General features: G+C 34.1%; 1 protein-coding gene across 1 annotated transcript; it reads left to right on the top strand.

Moving 5' to 3' along the window:
• The first annotated feature begins 7,652 nt into the window (after window positions 1-7,652).
• Window positions 7,653-15,480, top strand: LOC123888338. The gene is made up of 8 exons (XM_045937372.1): window positions 7,653-7,956; window positions 10,711-10,901; window positions 11,026-11,191; window positions 11,346-11,740; window positions 12,726-12,748; window positions 13,974-14,205; window positions 14,364-14,555; window positions 14,684-15,480. The coding sequence occupies exons 1-8, from the start codon at window positions 7,746-7,748 to the stop codon at window positions 15,254-15,256; spliced, it is 1,983 nt and encodes a 660-aa protein (XP_045793328.1). The 5' UTR covers window positions 7,653-7,745; the 3' UTR covers window positions 15,257-15,480.
• Window positions 15,481-22,801: the final 7,321 nt, after the last annotated feature.

Below are 22,801 nucleotides of genomic sequence, written 5' to 3'. Positions count from 1 at the left end.
GCATAAAGAATAAGCCATTAAAACATATATGAGACTCTAATTATAAATCAATGTGATTTATATAAATATTTCGTTACAAGGATGATAATAGTTTTAAAATAGCCTCAATTTCAATAAACTTGTTTTGATGATATTTTAATTGATAAACAACAATGAGGCGTATAAATTTTAATTTATACTTAGAATTTTAGCATAAAAAATGCAAGATTGCATCATTGAATAAAATAAAATATATAGTTTAATATTAACTTGATCCAAATATTGAATTGCGACAAGACACTTAATTAACATAACTAGAAAGTTTTTAATATTTGTCAGAAAATTAAGGACAAGTGTCTAAATTTATGTTTGTCGCGAAAGAATTGTTCAACTTTAAATATTTGAATCTTTATGCTAAAATAATATCAATGGAAGAATTTAATTAATAGAGTAAATATACAATTGTCCAGAATAGAACTCTCAAAATAATTTGATTTTAAATACTCCCAAAATAGTTTTTAATTTTAAATGGAGTTAATTAACAAGAAATAAGAGATTAAAGAGTTCTAAATTTCAAAATTATTCCGGACAATAGTTTATTTTATATATATAATTGCACACTTTATATTTTCACAACAGGAGTATATATATAATATATGAAGAATTTTCTCCTTATATGCAATTATATAATTCAAGCCACATAATTAAATTGCACTGACCTCATAGAGTGTGACTTTGATCCTTATAAGTAGAGTCACTAAGCTTTAATGACTTTAGCCAGATTCCATAAAGTCTTTTACGACTTCGTCTCAAGCGGTTCATAAAACAAATAAAGAAAAAACCGTTATATAAAGTCATGAAACTCTATTTTAATAAATTAATACAAGTATGTTGCAATTTAATTTGCCTTAAGAATTTACAAGTGGACATAACAATAAGGCAACATAGAATATTAGAATTGATATTGATTTTTAAGTGCAAGAATATAAAATATTAGGTGTCTGAATTAATAAAATTGAGTCTAAAATAATTTTACACTTGTAACACTTAAAATAAAATTTGCATCGATGTTACTGATTTAAACATTTTTACACCAAAATTTTAGACTCATATATTGAGAATATATTATGTAAAATAGTGTACAATTCTCAAATTTAATAAACACCAACATATATCAAATCATAATTTTATTCCATAAATTAAAATAAATTATCAAAATTAAGTTTATGGAATAAATTTAATTCCTTATTGACAACGTAAATAGGAAGATTGAGGTATATAATGAAGTCAAGGAATAATCACACACAAAACGGTCAGATTTGAGTATATATGATCTCAAAATAATTTATTCTCAAAACAATATCTCCATTTATCAAGAGTTTCCAAAATCGTACCAAAATAATTAAAATAATTGAATAAAATTAAGAGTTTAATTGTTATGCACCGTCGGTGAAATTTTTTTTTGCACATACATCCAATGACGCGTTGCCACATCATTTAATGAATGTGACACATCATGTGTTTTTAATTACCATACATGATGTGTCGATATATTATTGAACGCATGTGCAAAATAACTTTAGACTGACGGTGCATATAAATTAAATTCTAAAATTAATTGGTCATAAAGGGAAGATTTTGGAGAGAGGAATAAGCATGCGCCACACGTGCTACTGCCCGTGAGTGGGTTTGCAATAAATAAAATAAAACTATATTTGCTTCTTCTACACCCGGAAAAATGAAACGGGTCGCAATTGACCCGCGGTTAGACCCGGTTCGTTCTTACTCAATACGCAGAATCAGACAATGATCTATATCGAATTTTATTCGTCATTGAATTTTATAAAGATGTCCGGTGTTAATTTTAAGAATTATCAATCCAAAAGCAGACTGAAAATTAGGGTTCATGTGAAACAAGGATTGAAACTTTGCTTTCTCATGTTCTGTGCCAAACAAAAGTTTTCTTTTTCCAATATAGAAATTCCACAACATATATAAGAATAACCCCTGAAACAATTTTCGATTTTAGGAGTGTTGACAATACAGAGAGAAAATTGCTTTGTTTACCTTAAACCCGCGATGGAAAACAAAATAATCACAAAGATTTCAGAATTTTATTAAATCGTATCATTCTCACGAAGGGGAGTATAAGTAAAACAAAAGAGAACATAACCCCTCCAGAGGAAACCGAAGTTATGGCTTGATCGTATCAATCGATGGACATAATCAAGAATACGTTACTTTCTTTTATAAAGGTTAAAAACATGTTGTTCTTGGGATAATTGACACATGAATTTCAACCAATTTTCACAGTATCAAATTACTTAGATCAAGCAGCATAGTATGAAATTGTGTGTAACGAGATTAGCCATGTCATATAGAGATGATTCAATTCATACGATTCAAAACAATAGCCATAAAATGTATCTAAGCGGCTCTGATACTAATTGAAAGGATTTAAATATAATATATTTAGATCAATAGATACAAGTTATAGCATATTGTCATATAAGAGAATATATGGGAACGGTGTACCTGGAATGGCAGCGGATCTGAGAGAGTAAGAGAGTTGAGACGGTGCTTCTACCTCTCACTGATGAGTCCTTATGCATGTTATGTTTTTCAGTGTATCTAGCTTAATGGGATGGCTAGAATATATACTCATCAGTGGAGGCAGGGACCTCTCAATAGGCTGACTAGAAAAAACGGCCCAACCCATCACGACCCGTTCAACATTAAACCTTATATTAAATATGACAAGTAATTGTATTTGATATTATACACTTTTAGTTATATTTTAAATAAATAATTAAAGTAAATCCAAAATATTCAACATCACCACCACTCAATGTCACAAACATGTGAATTTTGTTGAACCACACTAGTGTAACTTGTTATGGCCTTATTTATGAAAAAGAAAATAATAATAGTTTAAGGGTCTTGTTGGTACATGGTGTAAGGGGACTTGTTAAAGAATTTTAAAGTAAAAAATTTATATTGAAAAGAATAATTTTTTTACTTTTAAAAAATTGAATGTGCAATTTTTAGCTATTTTAAATATTAAATTTCTTAACCCTTTAGTTTCTCCATAGTTTCTCCAAAGGGCACATTTGTTCTCCATAGTTTTTTTTTAAAACCCTTTAGTTTTCAGTGAAGGGGATCCGATAATTCAGAGTCCGATCGCGAGGTAAGTAAAGTCTGACAAAAAATAATTCTTATCAGTGTTCTCCATAGTTTAATTGTTTTTATATAAAAAAGCCATAATAATTAATAAAGCATATTCTTTACTTGCAAAAAAAAATATGGAAAATACAATTTTATCTACAAATAAATTTATATCATTTATTTTCTCTTTTGCCTTCTCAACAAGTCCATTAAAGACATTTGTTAGCAACTGATCCAATTTATATTATATTAGTTAGGATTATGCACTCTTCTTAAAAAATAGAAAAATTAACAACGGATATTATTAATATTAAAAGGAGTGTTATGAACATTTTTTTTCAACACTCTTTTTAACACATACTACTTTTTATTTGGCGAAATTAATGTAGGTCTCGACCTTTAAAAATATGTCAGTTGGTACATATATTAAGATATCCAAATAAAAAAAAAAAGAAATTACATTAAATGATACTAAAGATTTAATTTCGAAAAAAATTAATCACACAATTTACAAGATAATATGTCTATAGTTGACTCTTTAACATGTACCCTAAAGAGAAATAGTATTTTCATAAATAAAATAAGACAAGTCCTAGGAAATAAAGTCTTATACACAAGAAATATATATAAATGCAGGTTGTTTTGGACAAAAGAGGGTTAAGCCCAAAAAGGGAAATTTCTAATGGTACCCCCAAAGGTTTCTCGTGCGTCCTGCTAAATTTCGAAAAGGGTAAATGACTTTTTATTTCCCTACAAAATTAGCGAATTTTCATTTATTCCCCTATGCAAAATTTTTTCTGTTTACCCCCTGCAATATGAAGATTCTCTCATTTTGCCCCCTAGGTAGACAACTGGACATCTGATTGTGCATGATGATGTGGCATGTACACTTGAAAATACATTTAATTTATATTTATTTTTTAAAATTCCACATGGTTAATTATTTTTCAAAAAATAAAATTTTAAAAAATTCTTAAAGCTTTATTATTATTTTTTTACTGTAAAAAAAATAAGTTTTAAGAATTTTAAAAATAAAAAATTATATATCATACATGTTTTAACAAAAATATGTATATATACCTATAAGATTAAAAAGATTGAGACTTGGGGGCCATAGCCCTCCCCAGTCTATAAGTGGCTCCGCCCTTCCAATTGGTAAGCAAATTCTAGTAATTTATGCAGTCAAAGAATCATGTGATCGAATGCCACTATAATCTTAATAATTAAAAGGTTCAATATCACATTCATGAATGGCACAATGTTACTTAGTTATGATTTCTCTAACATTATGATTTGGCATTATGTAGATGCATGGTTTAATGGCAATGCTAGAAGAGCAAGAGCTAGATCTAAATTCATACTATAAAAAAAATAAAATAGGAGCTAGATCTATATATCTAACGTAAACACAAACTTGTATGCCAACCTAAACTCTCAATAGTAATATATTTCCATTTGCATTTGCATTTGCATTTCATTAATCATTTGTTCGATATATCTTTTAATTTAGAGGTAGTTTGTAGATAGTAAAGCTACAAATGTCAAGAGGGTTGACGTAAGAAGATAATGATGAGAACAAATCAAAGAGCATAATTGTAGAGACGTTGGCATATCATAACATCAAATTAATTTTATTATATTTTATGTTATCTCTATTCAATTATTGGTGCTGATCATAAACAAACTATATCTAACTAATACATGATTCAATAATAGTTGGTTGCGTTAGAAAGGAACCACAGCCTTAAACAAACTAGATAAAAACCATGTGCTAAAGTACACGAATCCTAACTCAATTGAGAGAAATGTTGAAACTATTAGGTCATATGCTATTATCGGAATTCGAACACCAGTCTCTTCATTTTGTGTGTTGAGTTTTTAATGGTTTGTCATTTCGTTTCCAAGACTCCACTTTTTGCTCCGTCCATCGAGTGTATGAATTTCCTGGAATGTAGATAGACCAAAAGAGGGAATGAAGTATCTATAAAAAAAAGTGCTAATTGAAAAATATATGTACTGTCATGATCTCAAACTAGCGGGCCAAACAGACGCGTTCCGCACCTGCCTGTGTCTAACTTATGTCCAAAAAAAATGCATGTTTTATATTATGGTGAGTTTGTTAATAAAAAAAATATTTTTATTCCTACTAAAAAAATTTAAGGGTATTGTTGATATTATGAAAATTCGACACCAAAACTTTTGTATCATCTTTATATATATATATATATATATATATATATATATATATATATAGTACATAGATAAAAATTACTTAGAGATGCACATAAAAATATATATTATTTAACTATTTCAAAAATCCACATTAATTATTTTTTATTTATTTTATGTGTGTGCTTAAACAATTTTTATTTGGAATTATAATGTTTCTTGAGTTGATTTAGTCACTTTTAGAAACCGGTTTTGCCCCGGACGAATTGTTCGGGAGAACCCGAGCTCGATTTTTGGTGTGTTGAGGTTTTTATGTTGGCTACATTTTGCAAAAACAAGTTATAGCCAGATGCTGGACAGAGATGTTGTAGCATCATCGTACAGCATCCTGATGCTCTGTTTTCGTGCAGAATTTTTATTTCAAATCTCAGACAAGAAAATATAACTTGATTATATTTTTTGTTCTCCAAGCTTCAGGAAGTGGGCTTAAGGAATATTATTTAAAACAAAAATATAACTTGATTATAATTTTGTGTTTTTGTGCGTGAAGAAAAAAAAACTGGATATATTTTTGAAATTAATCTTGTGAGCTGGCCAATGAAGATTCCAGTTGTTTATTTGAAGCCTTGCTCCTCAAGTTTCTCGAAGGCTGTTTGTATTATTTAAAACAAAAATATAACATGTTATATTTTTGCGTTAAATAAAACTTGGTTATATTTTTGAAAATAATTTAGGGTTGGCCGTAATACTCCAGCTATGAGGGTCTGAAAACCTAGCTTGCACATCAAGACAATTCAAGGCTATAAATACATGAAGACTCAGACCTATTTGGGCACCGAAGCCATTGTTCATTAAGATGTAGTCTTTAGGGTTTCGTGTCTTTGAGCCACTCTCTAGGAGAGTTGGTGTAAGTAAACCACTCGGGTTGTGAGATGGTCACTATGTCCTCACTCAGAAACCTATAGGTAATGAGTTGAGTATTGTACTTGGAGGAAGCTTGTAAGCAACTCCAAAATTGTGAACTCAGTCAAGTATTGGCTAGGTATTAGTTTCTTAGGAGGGTGTCTCCATCTTTGATCGTTATAAAGTTGACAGCAACATGGTACGTGTTGTTAGAGGGAATTTGGGACCGGGTCTCATTATCTAAGAGGTTCTTAGATAGGATTGCACGGGTAGTGTCTAGGCGAGAAGTCAAGTACCGAGTGTTGGTCGAGGGCTTTGAACTAGAGCTATTATAGTGAATTCATTCCTGGATTGGTAATCCTCCAGATTAGGTGACGTTGCACCGAACTGGGTTAACAAACGATCTGTCTTATTTATCTTCCTGCACTTAATTTATTTTTAACTTATCTATTGTGTTATGTACTAGTACAAGATGCTGTAGCATCTTTCGCAACATCTTTCCACCAGTCTGCCAGAATTTCATGGTGAAATAATTTTTGGCCAGACTATTTATCTTGTGGTCGAACTCTGTATTACCGAACCCCTTCTCCGAAAACTAGAGAGTTAATAATAATAATTAAAGAAAAAACCGGTTTTGCCTGACATCACTCAAATCTAAAGGTTAAGGCTTAACTACACATTTGGTCCCTTACGTTTATTTTAGGTTTCAATTTGGTCCCTTACGTTTAAAAAGTATCAATTTGGTCCCTTACGTTTATTTTAGGTTTCAATTTGGTCCTTTCCGTCAATTTTGTCACTAATACCGTTTGAACAGTACACGTGTCAGTGTGTCCAAGTGCCACGTGTCAGTCCATATGTGCAAATTGACTGCCACATGTGACAAAATTGACGGAAAGGACTAACTTGAAACCTAAAATAAACGTAAGGGACCAAATTGATACTTTTTAAACGTAAGAGACCAAATTGAAACCTAAAATAAACGTAAGGGACCAAATGTGTAATTAAGACAAAGGTTAATTAATATCACAGATATGCCTAAGGAAATACCTATAGAAGATTAAGTCTAATAGCAACAACTATAGCTAAATCACGCGCATTACATTCAATGATTGAACATTGAATTAATTTTTTGTTTTATGGAAGGTGTTGTTATCATAAGGGTAGAACATACCACTGGGGTCTAGCTTAAGTAATTGATGTGCGAGTGTTGTAAACTTCAGGTAGCGAATTCAATTCCTACTGATAAAAAAGGAGTATAACATAATAATTTTTTTTTTTGTCTGAAGACGAACATGTACTACCTGAAATTCACACACAAAATTGTGAGATCTCGAACTCAAATTAGTTGAGTGGTACTTTACATACTAGAACATAATTTGAAACTAACCTCTCCCATACAATTTGAAATAAAGTATGTTATAAAAGGATGCAATGTCCTTATAGTTCAGCATTCATTTCTCACCTTTTCAAAACAAAAAAGTTTCAATTCTCAAGGTTAGATTACTATAGGGAACAGTTTCAATTTGAATATGAATAACAGATTTTCACTAGTAGCTTGCATGCTACTTTTAAGCTTCCTTGTGGTCTGTCAAGGAGGAAGCCTTAAGAAGAGGTTTTACCAGAATTCCTGCCCTCAAGCCGACGACATTATTAAGACCAAAACATTGCAGCATGTCTCTGCTGATCCCATCTTACCCGCTAAGTTGCTTAGATTGCATTTTCATGACTGCTTTGTCAGGGTATAAATCAATAACACCAAAACTTCTATGTAGTTATGTTTTCGGTTTATGAATATTTCATATTTGTGTGTAACAAGATTGCAAACATAAACATTTCAGGGATGTTGATAGAGTGTTGAGACTCTATCAAGCTACACTAAGCTAAACCTAGGAAAGCAAATAAGAAATACAAATAAATAAAGATAAATAAAAGACTTCATTTTCATTCATTATTCCAAATTGATAAGAACACTACATATATATATATAAGACTCTTAATGGGCCTAGAGGATAAAACTCAACCAAACAAAACCCAATAACATAGATGATCAACTAATAATATAAATACTATCTAAATTATTTAATAAACTACTACCTAATAATTATTTAATTAACTACTATTAATCTTCTATCATTACCGCCGGGTTCACTTGAACCTTGTCCTCAAGGTTCGGATATGAGTCGGGAGATTTACGAGCCGGACGAATGTGGAGTAGATCAACTGAAATGAGTTGTGGTGAGGCATACACATGATTTTTGTCCATGAAGATTTGTGCATAGCAAAAAGATTGGGCCATTGTTTGGCGACCCAAAATTGTTTCGGTGGAGACTAATTGTTTGCACATCACTTGAATTTTGTCCTTGCAAATTGGATTGTGAAAAGGTGGAAATCCAAACACGTGGGAAGTTGTGAATGGGTTAGTACTAATAGTGTCACATAAGGATGGGGTGGATTTGAAATCCTGCAAAAGGACAACAACTGGCGCATGGAAAATGGATATAGGCAGAAACACCAGTACTCCTAGTCCTACATCACGTGCTTGGGTGAAGGTGGGAGACAAACAATTGGACACGTGGCAACTCGCTGTTGGTGGAGAAGGCTGCAAGCGAATTGTGATTTGTATGCACGGCTGAGATTCATTTGTTGAAGCTCCCTGTTGATCGGACAGTGCAAAAACTCTCTGGGTGTCACGATGGAGAAAGGACAATAAGCAGTATTTGTGTTTAACCATTTAACCATTGGCATAATAAGTTGCAATTCAACGCCTGACTTTAAATCCGGTGGCTTTGCTGGCGGTCTCAATAACGACGGTGACGAATTAGGTGGTTGTGATAGAGTTTGGTTGGTAAACGGTGGCTTCAATGACGGCGGAGGCGCCAGAGTTAGAGAAGAAACATTTTCCGGTGGCCGTGGTAGTGAGTTGATGAGCGGTGACTTTGAGAAGCACAGTGGTGTTCGAAGATGAGACTGAGATATGAGAAAACTCGGTGATGGATCTGGCGGTTTCAACGGCGGCCGAATCGCCGGAGGCGGAGCTGAGAAGCGTTCTGACGGAAACTGTAGGTCTGGTGGTTTCGGAGGTGGAGGAAGCATGATGAAGAAGCTATTCTCCGGTGATTTTGTCTCCGGCGGATTTGGTTCCGGCGATTTTGGCGATGGAAGATCAGAGACCGTGAAAACCACAATTTCTGGTGGTATTGGAGAAAGATTATTTTCTTTTTCACTTTCTGTTTTCACCTTTTCTTCATCTTTCACTTGCTTTTCTTCTTCAAGTGGTTCTAGAACTTCTTTACTTTCTGTTGGGTCTTTTGCATCTTCTTCTTCACCATCAATGGGTAAAATGGGTATCCATTCAGGCTTGAATTGCCGAAGTAATCCACATGTGAATGAATCCCAACATGGCCTTCGATGTGTGGGAAACCAGCTGAACCACCATGTGAGGGCAGCACCTCTCAATGCTAAAATACTTTCAATTATTTTCTCTGCATCTGATAAGCTATGATTCCTGTTGTTGAAGGATTTTTCAGAGCAAATAATCCACCAATAAGCATCTTCACTTCCATCAAAATTAGAAAGTTTTGTCTCTAATCTTGAAGGAGGGAGTGTTTGTGGTGACGGTGAGGAGATATATGGGTTTGGTGATGGAGTGGGTGTTGGTGGTTTGTGAATGGTGTGAGTAGGAAATGAAGGAGGGACTGTTGGTGTGGGGTTTTGGTTCTGGTGAGAGGGAAGGTCAACATGATGATAGATGGGAGTGGAGGTATTGGGTGGCTGTGGAGGTTGGTTGTTAAAGTAGGCTGTGTTGGAAAGTGAAAGGCTAGGATTAATGGGTTCATTGTGGGTTGCTGGTTGTTGGTAGGAGCCAAGGAACCCTTGTGGGGAAACATAGTTGGAAATGGGAGTGTGAGTTGGTTCTTGATGAAGAAATGGTGTGTGGTATGATGGGTGATGGAGGTGATGTGGATATGAAGGAAAACTTGGGTTGGGTGGAGGGGGTGGAGTTGGTACGGTGGAGGTATGGTAATAATATGGGTTAAAAGATGAAGGGTAGGTGTTGGGTGGTGGCTGAGGATAGAATGGAGGAGCGTGGGAGGGATAATATGGAGACGTGTCTGAAACATGGGTGGTTATGGGATGATAATATGGAGGTTGAAGGCTTGAATAAGCCCTGAGAGGTGTTGGTGTTCAAGAATGAAAGCACCAATTGATAGAGTGTTGAGACTCTATCAAGCTACACTAAGCTAAACCTAGGAAAGCAAATAAGAAATACAAATAAATAAAGATAAATAAAAGACTTCATTTTCATTCATTATTCCAAATTGATAAGAACACTACATATATATATATAAGACTTTTAATGGGCTTAGAGGATAAAACTCAACCAAACAAAACCCAATAACATAGATGATCAACTAATAATATAAATACTATCTAAATTATTTAATAAACTACTACCTAATAATTATTTAATTAACTACTATTAATCTTCTATCAGATGTGATGGCTCAGTTTTGTTGAACTCTACTGCCAATAACACTGCAGAGAAGGATTCAATTCCTAATTTAACAGTGCTTGGCTTTGATGTCATTGATGATATAAAAAGCGCGGTCGAGGAAAAATGTCCCAAAACTGTGTCTTGTGCCGACATATTAGCATTGGCCGCTAGAGACGCTGTTTCAGCACAAGTAAGCTAACAATTTTATATATTCTTCCAAGCAATGTCTTTAGAGTTTAGACTATATACAACAAGATTCAGACTCAGAATTTTTTGTTTTAACATTTAACTGACATGTCACACAAAACTTGCAGTTTAAGAAACCTTTGTGGGAGGTGCTCACCGGTAGAAGAGACGGCACAGTGTCGAAAAGTAGTGAAGCCTTGACCGATATCCCAGCACCTTTCTTCAACTTCACCCAACTTAAGCAAAACTTTGCGCGTAAAGGTCTTACCGTGCATGATCTGGTTGTATTATCAGGTATATTCATATAAATTGTATTGCATACACATAAGATTGCGCGTTAATACTAATTAACTTGTGTGTGTGTATATATATATATATATATATATATATATATATATATATATATATATATATATATATATATATATATATATATATATATTTGTAGGAGCACACACAATTGGAATAGCTCACTGCAACTCCTTCAGTACCAGGCTTTATAACTTCACCGGAAAAGGCGACCAAGACCCTTCTTTGGATTCCACATATGCTGCATTCTTGAAGACTAAATGTAAGAGTCTGAGTGACACCACTACAACGGTGGCGATGGATCCTGGAAGCTCTGGCAATTTCGACGGTCGCTATCATCCTAACCTTCTTCAGAAAAAGGGTCTATTTCAATCAGATGCTGCACTTCTAACACAAGATCAGTCAAAAGGTATTGCTGAAGAATTGGTTAATCAAAACAAGTTCTTCACAGAGTTTGCACAGTCAATGGAGAGGATGGGAGCCATTGAGGTCCTCGCAGGCTCGGCTGGGGAAATTCGGATCAAGTGTTCCGTTGTCAACTCATAAATAAGTATAGAAGTTGTTTGTTTCTAGTACAAAGGGGTTTAGTACAAATAGTCATGAAGTTGTGTGACTTGTCTAGTATAGAGTGAGTTACATGCATGGTTTTAAATTACTGTATATTGCATATTATGTTTCAATTATGAAAAATAAATTACTGTATATTGCATATTAACTTTCAATTATGAAAGATAAATTTGAAAGACTCTGGTTCAGGTAGATCCAAGTCAACGATTATAATGGTCAGGGATCTCAGAAAGTAGAAATGGTGCAAAGCTTTGAATTGTTTGCTTATGGACTCTGGTTCTATAAAGCTTTGAAATGGCCTTATTGTTCTTATGTCTGACAGCAGAAAGGGCTTTATTGTTCTTATTGCTGGCTTCAGCGATGGATTGAATAAAAGAAAGGTCTGAAGTTAGAAGGTTCTTGAACATTTGGACTTGGTTAAGAAAACCTAATTGCAGAGGGGATAGTCGAATGGACAGATGTACAAATCCTCGACTATCTCAAGAAAATGTTCATCCAACCCGGGGTCAGTAAACATATCATCTAAATCTTCCCTCAACATCCCTTTCATGGTTTCCACCAGGGTAGCGATATTTGGAAGGTCATAAGGAACCTCCATGGATGAGACAGTAGAGGTTGAGTGTGGAGAGGAATTCATGATTTCTGAGAGAAACAGGTGATATCTCGAAGTATGAAGGTTCGAAATTTTAAGTTACAAACACTTCTAGAGAAGCCCAAAGCCAACGATGGCTAAGACTTAAGCTAGCATTTATAGAAAATAGAGAAAAGTAGTACCCCCCATTTATAGAAAATAGACTATGAATTTACCAAAATACCTCTGTCCGCAACTTAAGTAGCAGATACCCCCCCTTATAGACACCTATCCAAAAAAAAAAATTATAACGTCCGCTACTTAAGTAACATGCGACATTTACAAAATTTCTCATTTTTATAACGTCCATTGCTTATGTAGCGGAAGGGTAAAGTGCGCGAGAAGTAAGTAGGGCGACAAAAAAAAATCTAATAAATGAAGAAATAGTAGATGGAGCAAACCCAAATTCAACCATCCACCCACACCTTTGGAAAGGATAGACTGTCTAAGTCACTTAATAAGCATCAATTGACTTTGGTTAGATTTTCTAACCTTCGCAATTGGCATGCAAATAACTTCAGTCGGTGACCTTCTTTCACAAGAAACAACTAAAATAAGTAATATGAGTACAAGTACTTTCCAATAATAAAGTTTTAGGACAAACCATTTTAGGACAAACCAACTGTGACATTCCACGTTAACTCTATTTATTGATTTTAAAGATGATACATATAATCTAATCTTAATAACTAAAAGGTTCAATATCACATTACATGAATTGCATAATGTTACTTAGTTATAAGTTCTCTAACATTATGATTTGGCATTATGTAAATGGTTTAATGGCAATGCTAGAAGAGCAAGAGCTAGATCTAAATTCATACTATAAACAACATAAAATAGGAGCTAGATCTATCTAATGTAAACACAAACTTGTATGCTAACCTAAACTCTCAATAATATATATTTCCATTTGCATTTCATTAATCATTTGTTCGATATATCTATTAAAGGGATTTTTAATTTAGAGGTAGTTTGTAGATATTAAAGCTACAAATGTCAAGAGGGTTTGACGTAAGAAGAAAATGAGAACAAATGAAATTGAGCATAATTGTAGAGACGTTGGCATATCATAACATCAAATTAATTAGTATGCAGGTTTTTTCAAAAAAATAAATAATATTGATTGACTATTTTGTTGTTATATTTTATTTATAAATTACGTTATCTCAAATCTAAAGGTTGTCATTTAATTAAAAGTCTAATAGCAACAACCACTAGGCTATCGCTTCTATTTGATAATTTTGCGCCTAAACAAATATATATAGTATATATGTTTTATTTTATAAAAATATCAAGGGTATTTTAGTAATTTCTCATTTTTTAAAGGGGATGACCATGGCCCACCCCAGTCACTCCCGGGTTTTGCCTCTGCACGCACTAGCTGAAATTCACACACATAACTGTGAGGTCTCGACCTCAAATTAGTTGAGTTGTACTTTACATTCTAGAACATAATTTGAAACTAACCTCTCCCATACAATTTTAAATTAAGTAATGTCATTTCTATTTTACTATAAGATAAGAAAATGTGATGGTTAAGTCAAAAAAAATATGATGTTATAAAAGGATGCAATGTCCTAAGTTCAGCATTCATTTCAGATTTTCACTAGTAGCTTGCATGCTACTTTTAAGCTTCCTTGTGGTCTGTCAAGGAGGAAGCCTTAGGAAGAGGTTTTACAAGCATTCCTGTCCTCAAGCCGACGACATTATTAAGACCAAAATATTGCAGCATGTCTCTGCTGATCCCAAATTACCTGCTAAATTGCTTCTATTGCATTTTCACGACTGCTTTGTCAGGGTATAAATCAATACACCAAAACTTTTATGCAGTTATGTTTTCGGTTTTATGAATATTTGTATGTGTAATATTTTGAGTAACATTTCAATTTTCAACATATTCTTGAGTTACATTACATAACAATATATGTAACATGATTGCAAACATAAACATTTCAGGGATGTGATGGCTCAGTTTTGTTGAACTCTACTGCCAATAACACTGCAGAGAAGGATTCAATTCCTAATTTAACAGCGAGTGGCTTTGATATCATTGATGATATAAAAAGCGCGGTCGAGGAAAAATGTCCCAAAACTGTGTCTTGTGCTGACATATTAGCATTGGCCGCTAGAGACGCGGTATCAGCACAAGTAAGCTAACAATGTTTTATATTCTTCCAAGCAATGACTTTAAAGTTTAGACAATATAACAAAATTCAGACTCAGAATTTCTTTTGTTTTAACACTTAACTGACATGTCACATATATAAAACTTGTAGTTTAAGAAACCTTTGTGGGAAGTGCTCACTGGTAGAAGAGATGGCACAGTGTCGAAAAGTAGCGAAGCCTTGACCAATATCCCGTCGCCTTTCTTCAACTTCACCCAGCTCAAACAAAACTTTGCGCGTAAAGGTCTTACCGTGCATGATCTGGTTGTATTATCAGGAGCACACACAATTGGAATAGCTCACTGCAACGCCTTCAGTAACAGGCTTTATAACTTCACCGGAAAAGGCGATCAAGACCCGTCTTTGGACTCCACATATGCTGCATTCTTGAAGACTAAATGTAAGAGTCTGAGTGACACCACTACTACGGTGGAGAGGGGTCTTGGCGGTTCTGGAAATTTCAACAATCACTATTATCCTAACCTTCTTCAGAAAAAAGGTCTTTTTCAATCAGATGCTGCACTTCTAACAGAAGATCAGTCAAGAGGTATTGCTGAAGAATTGGTTAATCAAAACAAGTTTTTCACAGAGTTTGCACGGTCAATGGAGAGGATGGGAGCCATTGAGGTCCTCGCAGGCTCCGCTGGGGAAATTCGGATCAAGTGTTCCGTTGTCAACTCATAAATAAGTATAGAAGTTGTTTCTAGTACAAATAGTCATGAAGTTGTGTGACTTGTGTCTAGTACAGAGTGAGATAGATCATACATGCATGGTTTCAAATTACTGCATATTGCATATTATAACTGTATATTGCATATTAACTTTCAATTATGAAAAATAAATTTGAAAGCCTCTGGTTCAGGTAGATCCAAGTCAAAGATTATAATGGTCAGGGATCTCAGAAAGTAGAAATGGTGCAAACCTTTTAATTATTTGCCTATGGACTCTGGTTGGTTCTATAAAACTTAACACTTGCCACAGGCTGCTCAATTTGAAAGACATGTTAAGCATTCCTCAAATCACTAAAAACTATCTTCCAACTATAGATTTGATAACAATACCTATATCAAAAGTTTACATTTAAGTCTTCTATAGCTTAAGCAAGATGCTAGGTTCGATTCCTGACATGGGCATGCAACAACGTTAAAACTCTTAGGTTGAGTTTGTTGCTCATTTGTGTCCCACAACGTTCAAGGGATTAGTCTCTACAGTTACGCGCTGAGAATACCTGATTTACACAACTAAAAAAAAAAGTTTACATTACAAGTTAACCGCTTTTCTTTTAGTATTTCTGATGGTAAAATATTTATTAATAATAATGGTGTCCGTCAACATAAACATACTCTATCCACGAAGGTTAAAAAGGGCTTAGACAACTCGACAAAATAAACAAAAGTAAGACCCAAAGGATCAAACACCAAATCCATTCAATCAGACCACACCACACCTCTATGATAGATACACCTATGTTATCAATCTCGGATAGTGGCGCGACCAACCCAAAAATTGAAGCGCCACAGAAGTGGGGATCGGCACGGGAGCTATTTCGGTGAGCGGCACTATATTAATTAAGGTCTAAGAAAATATGAAGAAAAAAATATTTAGTATTAATATAAATGAAAAATTAAAGATAATTAATTGATTTTTCTAGGCTTAAATATGAAAAAGGTCCCTGCAATTACGGCTTATTTTGATTTTAGCCCCTGTAAAATAAAAAGTTTGATTTTAGTCCCTGCAAAATACCAAAACTTTTAAAAAGGTCCCTGAGGTGAATTTTTGGCTCACATGTCAAGTAATTGATGATTTGGCAAATGCTGACTAGGATTTTTGACAACGTGGAATTAACATGTCATTTTCATTTAAAAATAGAAAAACAGAAAATAACATGTCAGATTTAAAAAAAAAATAGAAATAGAAACTTAATATACTTACAAAAAAAATTAATATATTAGATTTAAAAAAAAAATTTATCAAATAGAAGAAAGAAATCACGCAAAGAAGAAACACGCGGAGAAGAAAAACGCAAAGAAGAAAGAGGCAAAAATTAGGGTTCCTGAATTAAAGTTGCGATTGAAGACCAGAGTCGCACGAACTCAAGAAGCAATCTCAGCCGTCGATTCCTACACGAAATCGTATGCGAAGAACAGATTCAATCGCAGTCGTTGATTCCTACACGAAACAACACACAAAATTGAGATGAACAAAAACAAACAGTAGAAGAACTCACGAAAAAGAACTCTGCGATTTGAAGAAGATGAACAAGTTTTTCTTCTTTGTGTGTTTTCTTTCTTTCTATAATATTTTATAATTTTTTTTATATCTAATATATTTTTAAATCTAATATATTAATTTTATTTTGAAAGTATATTAAGTTTCTATTTTTATTTTTCAATTTTTTTTTAAATCTGATATGTTATTTTTTGTTTTTTTATTTTTAAATGAAAATGACATGTTAATTCCACGTCGTCAAAAATCATAGTCAGCATCTGTCAAATTATCAATTACTTGACATGTCAGCCAAAAATTCACCTCAATGACCTTTTTAAAAATTTTGGTATTTTGCAGGGACTAAAATCAAACTTTTTATTTTGCAGGGGCTAAAATCAAAACAAGACGTAATTGTATGGACCTTTTTCATATTTAAGCCATTTTTCTATTATTAATATGTAATATATTTAGTATTGGTATAAATGAAAAATATATAGTACTAATATCACGATATCGGATTCCCTCAATTGTAAATCTCCCGGGGGAGAGAGGTGGGGATCTCCACCCTTAAAACATGATTTCTCTATATGTTTTAATTTTTTTAATTTTTTAAGTTTTCAATTTTTCAATCAAAGGTTATGATTCCACTTGATGGTAACGTTAATAAAGAAGATTCATTCTCCTAATATCACCACTTGTATTTACTTATCCGGTTAGATTGGTTGGATTACATTATTGTGGGTCTGACTCATTAACATAATTTGATGATTTTTCTCTCGAATCCACCACCAAAAAATCTCATTTTACTTCTTACGATTTGAAAAAAATTTGACAACATATTTCAGTTTTTACGAATAGAAACAATTTAAATTGGAGCACAAAATTTCTCACCATCAATTGAATTTATGGAAGCAATTCATGATTTCTTCACCATGAATTGAATTCATGGAAGTTCATGATTTCATGATTTTTTGAATAAGGCAAAGATTTTATTAGAAACTATACAAAGAGGAAAGAAGATAAAAACACCACACCTCTGCAAATACCAGGAACAGGGCAACACGCAAAACACCAAGGAAGAAGAAGAAGAAAGCGCAGCAGGCCAAAACAGCAGCAGGCCCGAACAGGAATTCGGTTTGTACAAACCGAATTGCTTAAACGTAAAATTACTTCGGTTTGTACAAACCGAAGTACCCCAAAGGCAAAAATGGAAATTCAGGGATAGAAAAGAAATGTGGTGGGTCGGGAGAGAAAACATCACATAATTTACTTAGTTATCTTGTTGGATTGGATCATTATGGGTCTGGCCCAATAATATATCATGACAAAAGAATAAAAAGTTAACCCTAATTTCAACTCTGCCACCAGCCGCCGTCTGCTTTCGTTGTATAGAGAGAAAGATGACTTTACACAATAAAAAGAAAAAGGGTAGGTTTCGGCTTCATATTTCCTCCATCTTTCTTCACATTTCTTTCATTTTGTCTTCTTCTTCTTCTCTTCTTTCACTACTTAAACCAACAAAATGCGGCCGCTTTGACGGCATCCCCATTCGCGGCGCTCCAGCGCACCTAAGAGCGGTGGCATGAAAAGAAAAAAAAAAATAAAGAAAACAAATACGGAGTCGTATAACCATCCACCCACACCTATCTACAATGTCACCTAAACCCCTTATGTACTTATCTAAAACGCCTTGATGCTTCATTTTCCTCATGCCTCTCCTTCATCGTAATAACAATTATTGTTTAGCGTTTCGCGCCACTTGTCCATCGGTATCATCGTAGGAACCTATAATTTTTCTCTATTTTCTATAAATGTTGGCTTAAGTCTTAGCCATCATCTATCTTTTGCTTTTGGGATTCTCTTAAAGTATATGTAACTTAAAATTTTGAATTTTCGTCCTTCTAGATACCACCTGTTTTTTCAGAAACCATGAATTCCTCTCCACGCTCAAACTCTATTGTCTCTTCCACTGAGGTTCCTTAAGACCTTCCAAATATCGCAACCCTGGTGGAAACCATGAAATGGATGTTGAGGGAAGATTTAGATAATATGTTTACGGACCCCAGTTGGTTGAGCATTTTCTTAAGATAGTCGAGGATTTGCAAGATCTGCACTCAACTATTTCCTCTACAATTAGGTTTTCTTAATCAGGTCCAAATGTTCGGGAACCTCCTAACTTCCAACATTACTTTTATTCAATCCATTGAAGTCAGTCATAAGAACAATAATGGCCTTATTGTTCTTATGGCCGGCTTCAGCGATGAATTGAATAAAAGGAAGGTTGGAAGTTAGAAGGTTCCTGGACATCTGGACTTGGTTAAGAAAACCTAATTGTAGAGGGGATAGTCAAATGGACATATCTTGCAAGTCCTCAACTATCTCAAGAAAATGTTCAACCAACCGAGGTCCGTAAACATATCATCTAAATCTTCCCTCAACATCCCTTTCATGGTTTCCACCAGGGTTGCGATATTTGGAAGGTCATAAATAAGGGACATCCATTGAAGAGACAGTAAAGGTTGAGTGTGGAGAGGAATTCATAGTTTCTTAGAAACATGTGATATGATTGTATTTCTCGGGTAGACCCTAACACCGATGGACAAGTGGCATGAAACACAAAACAATAACAGTTATTTTATTTTTTTTGAAGAAGCTAAATTAGTCCATCCCAATTGGTACCAGAAAGAATCGAACTTCAGACCTCAAGAGGAACACACTCTCAGGTCCCAAGCCAATACCAATGCACCAACCCAAGTGGGTTAACAATAACAGTTATTGCGCCGAAGGCGAGGCCTGAATAAAATGAAGCGTAAAGGCGTTATGGATAAGCACATAAGGGGTTTATGTGACATTGTAAATAGGTGTGGATGAGTGGTTATATTCCTCCGTTTTTGTTTTCTTTTTCACTACTGCTATGTAATTGTCAGGTTGTATCTGTCATAGAGGTGTGGTGTGGTCTGCGATGTGATATAATGGATCCTACTAATCTTCATTTGTTTCTATCTCTCTCATAAATGCACAACAAATGGAAGAGTAGTAAATGGAGCAAACCCAAATTCAACCATTCACCCATACCTATATACATTGTCACCTAAACTCCAGTAAAGAAAATCATGCATTCATGCCAAACCTTCTACACGTTATATCATTAAGCACTTCGCAACACACCTTTAAGAGCACTGGACTGAAGTTTATTGGCATTCACTATTAAACCAACATAGCTGATACCCACAACATCACGTCAGCAACACTTTAACAAGCAGAAAAATATACACATCAACACTTAAGTATCCATTAGACAAGAAGTGTAGCGAGAATATTGAAGAAATATGCAAAAGAAATGACGTTAATATCAGTGACAGACTTATCTTAGGTCGAAACTCCATAACAACTTGTCAAATATGCAATAAACCAGGGCATGCACCAATACAATGAATGCTATTCAACAAGGCCTATGGGGGCCAACACCTGGATGAAAACAAATCAGACAGAAACCAGAATTACGATGCTAGATTTCCTCTCCAAGCTGGGTTCAAGATACATTGACAGAGGGGCAAGCCATGTGTCACTCATGATTCAGATAGATCCAAAGTCGAAGATTATAATGGTCAGGAATCTCAGAAAGTAGAAATGGTGCAAACCTTTGAATTGTTTGCCTATGGACTCTGGTTCAATAAAACTTAACACTTGCCACAGGTTGCTCAATTTGAAAGATCTTATGCGTTCCTCAAATCACTAAACTTACCAAGTATCACCCAACTAGCAGCTGATAACAATACCTATATCGAAAGTATAAATTGCAAATTAACTCAGTTTTTTTTCTTTCCAATAAGTGATGAAATACAAAAGCAAGTATTTTCGTTATATCGTATCCACAGGGACTAGTGTGATATCAATTGCACATACACAAATTCCATGATTCTAAGTGCGGGTTTGTTTTGATTTGGTTTCGTAACATAAAATTGCGATAAAAGTGCGTGATAAACTTTCGGATAATAAAAGGTTGTCGGAACTAGATTCATTATCTCGTTAGCATGTATCAATCAACCTCACTATATATATTTCATTTACCAATCATTATTATCACATATCACACATCGAACGTATCCGTATCCGAATTACGCCGTGAAATCTATTATATCTACCAACGTTCGATGCCTCGAATCATTAATCGACATAATAGCATTAAGATCTGATATTTGACGTGATTACTAAACTCAACATCTATGTCTAAATATTGAAGTTTAATAAGTGATTATCTTTTACTCTTGATTCAAACAATATATGTCTATGTTGTTCAAATCTTTTTAGAAATAGACAATTAAAACAAGATAACACTTATAATGATTGATAAAGAAAACACATATATTAAGATTAAATTGACTACATGTTCACAAAATAACTACATCTAATCCCAACAACAAAGGAATTTAGCTAGACATGATAAAAGTAAACTTACAAGAAAAAGGGATGAAGAACATCTCTTGATTTCTCAAGTATAATGATGAATCCACCTTCAAGAACTCTTAAAACTAATATTACTCGTATCTTTTAACTATTACAAAAAACTATATCTAAGAAAATGGTTTCTGAGCTCTATTTATAGACTTTCAGGACAGAGGAGTTCGCTAAGCGAAATGACGTTCGCTGAGCGAACTAGTTACTTAAGCAAGGGGTTTCTTGACACGTAGCAAAAGGCTTGACTCATCACTTTGTTCGCCGATGCTCGCTATCTCTCGCTAACAGACCCTTCCTCCCGGGTTGTGCTCGCCATCTCTCGCTATCTTTTGCTGAGCGAACGTTGAGTTTACTGTCCTGTTCGCTGAATCTCGCTGAAGCTCGCCATGGACCCTTTGTCCACTGGTTTAGTTCGCTGTAGCTCGCTATGGCTTCGCTGAGCGAAGGCTTCAAAACCTGCTTTTCTAGCCATTCCTAACAAAAATGCCTTGGGATCAATTCCTTTTAGATTTAATGTTTATATTTACACCAAAAGGGGTTTTAATCAAGATTTCTTCATAAAAGTATTGGTAAGTGCTCATATTTATCAAACATTATAACTAAAATTGGGCACTTATCAAATCTCCCCAACTTAGGACTTTGTTTGTCCTCAAACAAAAGGTAATATTTCAACAAGCTCAAAATTTTAAATCTCAGGAAAGGTTTGTAATCAATCAAAGTTTTTGAAATTTCTTTTCCTAAGCATGAGTAAAACAATGCCTACTCAAGACTATTCCTTAAAACATTCAAAAGAACAAAACATGATCATGAATTGATTGCTATGTCTAAGCAAAATTCTCCACATTTTTATCAAACAATCAAGACTCAAGTGTTATCAAAAATGTCTCACCAAAATATCACTCAAAGGTAAGTGTTTCACTCAATCCAAACAAAGTGCATGCAACAATTCAATTCAAACATTTATCAGAGCAATGTCACAAAACATGTCGTCAATTGTGGATCACTAAGGACTTTATTAAGCTTGTAACGGGGCTGGGCTACAAAAAATCATTGTTTTTCTTTGGATTTCAAAAGGCCTCAAGAATAAGAGAGCAATACAAAACTTACAGAAAATTCATCTTAAAATTTCACATTCATTTACTCCCTTTCTTTTCTTTCTCCCCTATTTCATTGGTGATTCTTTTCTTTCTTTACAATGACACTTTCTTTTTCACAAATTTTTCTTTTTCTTTCTTTTTGTGTCAATCTTTTATTTTTAACATTTTTTTCTTTTCAATCACCCAATCCACTACTTTTCCAAATTATTTTTATGACATTTGTAACCTACTTCTCCCCAACTTGAATCTTTAACATGACCCTAATTGAAATACAATTGCTCTCCTATCCTAAGACAAGGGTAGAGTAGTTGTTTTTCCATTCTTTTGGTTTCAGGGTTTATAAAACAAACAATTTTCAAAATTTTAAGGCTCAACAGGGGACACAAAAGATCACTATCTCACAAGGTAGGTTAAGTTTGGCCAAGTAGTTATCACTCAAAAAGAAACAGGGCCTTGATCATATCCA

This window comes from Trifolium pratense, linkage group LG1, assembly GCF_020283565.1.
Source record: "Trifolium pratense cultivar HEN17-A07 linkage group LG1, ARS_RC_1.1, whole genome shotgun sequence".
Classification (NCBI taxonomy): Eukaryota; Viridiplantae; Streptophyta; class Magnoliopsida; order Fabales; family Fabaceae; genus Trifolium; species Trifolium pratense.
The sequence above is the reverse complement of the archived record's forward strand: the minus strand, read 5'-3'. Positions and strand labels throughout refer to the sequence as shown.

Excerpts from the sequence above, each read along its gene's own strand:
- LOC123888338 (XM_045937372.1), top strand. The coding sequence starts at position 7,746 with ATGAATAACAGATTTTCACTAGTAGCTTGCATGCTACTTTTAAGCTTC. Across the intron at positions 7,957-10,710 it reads TCATGACTGCTTTGTCAGGG|GATGTGATGGCTCAGTTTTG; the intron begins TATAAATCAATA and ends AATCTTCTATCA. Across the intron at positions 11,192-11,345 it reads TGATCTGGTTGTATTATCAG|GAGCACACACAATTGGAATA; the intron begins GTATATTCATAT and ends ATATATTTGTAG.